Source organism: Haplochromis burtoni, unplaced genomic scaffold, assembly GCF_018398535.1.
Source record: "Haplochromis burtoni strain Fernald_Lab_line unplaced genomic scaffold, NCSU_Asbu1 Contig_860, whole genome shotgun sequence".
Taxonomy (NCBI): Eukaryota; Metazoa; Chordata; class Actinopteri; order Cichliformes; family Cichlidae; genus Haplochromis; species Haplochromis burtoni.
In genome coordinates, this window is record NW_024583221.1 from 128,814 (window position 1) to 132,991 (window position 4,178).

Genomic DNA, 4,178 nt, shown 5'->3' on the forward strand with positions numbered 1-4,178 from the left:
ACAGCTGCAGCTTGTGCACAGCGGTGCTGCAAAGCTCCCTACCAGAACCTCCAAGCGCTCAAACCCTGCTAAACTCACTGTGCTGGATCCCCATTAAATTTAGATTTAGTTCTGTGGATTCATTCAAAAAAAAAGAGTTGAAATGGTTATTTTTGTAATAATAACATTTGAGTACCAATTTACTGTTGTTGTGTTTTTAAATCTCAGTTTTAATCCTACTGTTATGTTTTTATTTCAAGCACCTATATGACTGTCATAAGACACTTTATAAAGAAATGTAATGTAATAAATGTAATACCGGAGGCTACCAGCAGACTTTAAATCTGGATCAAGGTCATTTGAAGATTGAACTGTTTTCAGACTGTTGGATTTGTGCTGACTTATGAAGTGGAAAAGAAGAAGTGCTTCAGAAGTCCAGTCTGAGTCACATGTTCATGAGTTTGACATTTATCAAACACAAATCACACAACTTTTACACGACCACTGTCCAAAGGCCTCCACACACTCAGCTCACCAGTGACTGTGACGTTAACCATGTTAGTGTTTAGTTACCTGGATGACTGAGCATGCATCAAGACAGAGACGAGACCCTCTCTGGACTCACACCTGTAAACTCTGCTGTCAGGAAACATTGCATCAAAAATAGACCTGATTGTGTGTTCTTGTGTGATACTCCATGCTAATAAAAACAATTCCACACAAAAACGTTTGCCTTCATAAAGGAGTGATATGGAGAATCAATGCAATTATAACTCACTGAACAACACGAATAGACACACAGACCTTTCTTTGAGGTGTGGGTGTCATTAGTCACCTTTGAAAAGCTGAGTGTTTGAAATATTTGTTTTCATGGCTCCACCTTGTTTGTTGTCATGCTTTTGTTTGTGATTCTTTGGTCAAAGAGAAACCACGGGTCAGAACGAGCTGCTGAAAACACACATTCACGTTTAGATACTGAGGATTGTTACCCTTGAAAAAACAACCATCTCATGGATATTTCTCACACTTTTAAAGTGGAAATGTCCTCTGTAACATCTGCATCTCTCTGCTGGACTTTACTTTTTGCTTACCTCCTCTGTGTCTCTGCAGGTGAGACTGAACGTGTTTTAAGTGCAACAGGATTTTTCTGATTTATGAAATAATACCTCATCAAGAATTCTGTTTTGTAATCATTATTAAAAAGTGTGTTTTGGTGTTTAGGTTTAAGTAGGCTGTGTGACAACAGTTTAAGAGTTAAGCCTGAATTGGAACTTATCTGAGTCCTGATACAGAGAGCAGACTGAGGGAAAACTGTGATTTTGTTAAGCCTGTGATCTGCTAAATTTGCAGAAGTTTAAACCTTAACAAACATTACAGTAATAACTTAACATAACAGAAATTTCCGGGCAAGCTGTTTTCATCTTCAGCTCACAATACAATCTCTACTTTAATTTAACTCTGTGGACAGTAAAGCAACTCTAATTGTGTCAGGAAGTTCCTCTGCACTCAGACATTTGTCAATTGCTGATTTCTGCACAGAGATGGGCAGTAATTCATTACAGATAACTTTTTGCATTAACTTTGCTGGCAACGATTGAAACAACGGAAGCAATAACAAATACACTGGACCTAAAACAATATGCAGCTGGAATATTTATGGATTTGAAAAAAGAATTTCATACTGTTAATTACTCTACTACTAATACTAATACTACTAAGCAAACTACAGTTTTATGGCATAATCCTTTATGCATAATCCCATAATCCCTTGTTTAGTGTATTGAATAATCGGAGCACTACATGCAGTGACTCCCAAGCTAGGCGAGTGGCTCGGGCAGATCCCAGAAACAACATCTGAGATCTTGGAAACCAAATATTAGAGATGTACAAAACAAACTTTCCAAAAACATCTCAATCATGAACAAAATTAAGCAGGTTCTAGACTAAACGTCACTCTATGTTCTCTATATTCACTCTAAAATCTAAAATCCAGTATCATGCAAAATAAGATAATTTCAATATTTTAATATCTTATTCAAAATCGTTTTAACCAGAGAGATGAGGATAAAATTTGAGGGGTAAAGAGAATTTCAAGGAAGTACTAGGAAACGTTTTTGTGTCTCTGTGATATGTTTCTTTGTATTAAACACACTCAGGAAGCAGCTGAACAACTACATGACTGAGCTATAAACAAGTGAAGGGGGTGAGAGTACATAAGTGTCACTTCTCCCCACTCATTTTCAAGAACCTGTTGCACGAGAGGACAGTTTTATCCTTCCTGTGCACATGCTCTTAGTACATGGGTATACTAGCTTAAATATACATGATCTTATTTTGCTTATTCATGATCAAAATAAATGATCAATCAATCAATCAATCAATCAATATCTTAGTATTTTTTTGAGTTCTGAGATCATGCCTGGTGTGATGAACCCCAGCCTCTATGGATCTTATGCTCAGAGCTAGCTCCTGTACTGCCATGATTAATGCCTTTGTGCTCTCTTTTAGTGGTAGGATGTCTTTCCATTAGTAGGATTTCTGGATGTCAGTCACTTCCTCTATCTGCCTGTGGTACATGCACATCAGTGGTCTTTCCTTGCATGATGGTTCCTTATCTTGCTCCTCTTCTTTCTCGGGTTTCTGCTGTCTCAGATATTCACAAGTATTTGATCAGTTGTGGCCATCTTCTTGATGTACTCATCAATCTTTTTTGTTTCATCCTGCAAAGGGCTTCTGAGACTCCTTCTTCCTTTGCTTTGAAATCTACTGTGATTTGCTAACTCCTCAGGACTTGCCTTATTCGCTGCAGGTGTTTAGTGTTGTGGCTTTTCTACCAGCCTCTTCATGGTTCTCATTTATCTGTGGGATTCAGGCCTGAAGTGCAGTCAGATGGTAACAAAGAGAGGGTGGGTAGCCAGAACTGAAGGCAACATTGGAGACATTGAGGTTATACACATGCATATAGAGACACAAAGCCTAAATCATTAACTGCTTCTGTACACCTCTGGTCCAGTTTAGATGATCTCATTACTGTGAAGTAAAGAGCTGTACTTAGATCCTTGTAACTCTGTCTTGTGCCTTCTCTCAGACCAGAAAAACATCAAAGCAGGGGTTGGACAGACGGTCACTCTGCCTTGTCAAGCTCCAAAAAACAACAAGTTCATCATTGCTGCAGAGTGGAGCAGAGCTGATCTGGTGGATAAATATTTGCTTTTGTACTGGAAAGAGAAGTTTGATCCAACCAAACAACATCCGTCTTTCAAGAACCGGGTTGATCTGCAGGACAGACAGATGAAGGATGGAGACGTGTCTTTGATTCTGAAGGAAGTGACGACTACAGACAGTGGAACATACGAGTGCCGTGTTGTACAGAGAGGAACAAATATGGATGATGAAACCATCAGCACCATCTACCTTAGAGTCGTTGCTCCAGGTAATTGTGATATCAGAGGACAGGTTGATTCCCTTATGTGGCTACAGAAACGACTATACAAAGGCCAGAGACAGGACAGATCTATTTTTCTCAAATGGACATACTAGCTTAAATACAGTAGGCAAAGAGCCACATGTCTACCAACACGCATGGTGCTCAGTGATGATTAATTTTTAATAAGACAAACAATTTCTTAGCAAAAAACAAATTACACTACCCATCTGCTGTATCATAGAGCTGTTAGATAAACAAGAAAATTATCTAATTAGATAAAGAAGCATTTAAGTTTCAGAGTGGCTCAAAATAAGAGGAAGAAACTCATACAGATGTATCAAAGTGTGTACCTGCATGTGCAGATTATCTAAACCTGAAACTAATTTATGTGCTTTATGTTTCCTTTATGGTTTTACATTTTGGTGGATAATTTCTAAGAGTTTTCTGTACATCCACATCACATTAGATTTTCCCAACTGATAACTCTCACCTGTTTCTCACCTGCAGGTCAAACAAGAAGACGCAGAGAGGCTGTTTCTGATGGTGTGATAATTGGTCAGGGGGTTTATGTTGCAGCTGTTTTTGTTATTGGCTTGTTTATCTTTTACATATGCTATAAAAGAATGAACCACAGGATAAACTGATGTTCTGAGGACAGACAGAAATGAGCACTGTGGATAATAGTGGGCCTTTGGTGGTGGCAATACAAATATAGTTAAACAGTAAGTCTGTGTTATAAATGAGCAGAAATGGGTACTCTCACCAAAATGCC

General features: G+C 38.4%; 1 protein-coding gene across 1 annotated transcript; it reads left to right on the plus strand.

The window, feature by feature from the left end:
* The first annotated feature begins 940 nt into the window (after window positions 1–940).
* Window positions 941–4,172, plus strand: LOC121812817 (programmed cell death 1 ligand 1-like). Its single transcript, XM_042215893.1, has 3 exons — window positions 941–1,089; window positions 3,068–3,412; window positions 3,914–4,172. The coding sequence occupies exons 1-3, from the start codon at window positions 990–992 to the stop codon at window positions 4,048–4,050; spliced, it is 582 nt and encodes a 193-aa protein (XP_042071827.1). The 5' UTR covers window positions 941–989; the 3' UTR covers window positions 4,051–4,172.
* Window positions 4,173–4,178: the final 6 nt, after the last annotated feature.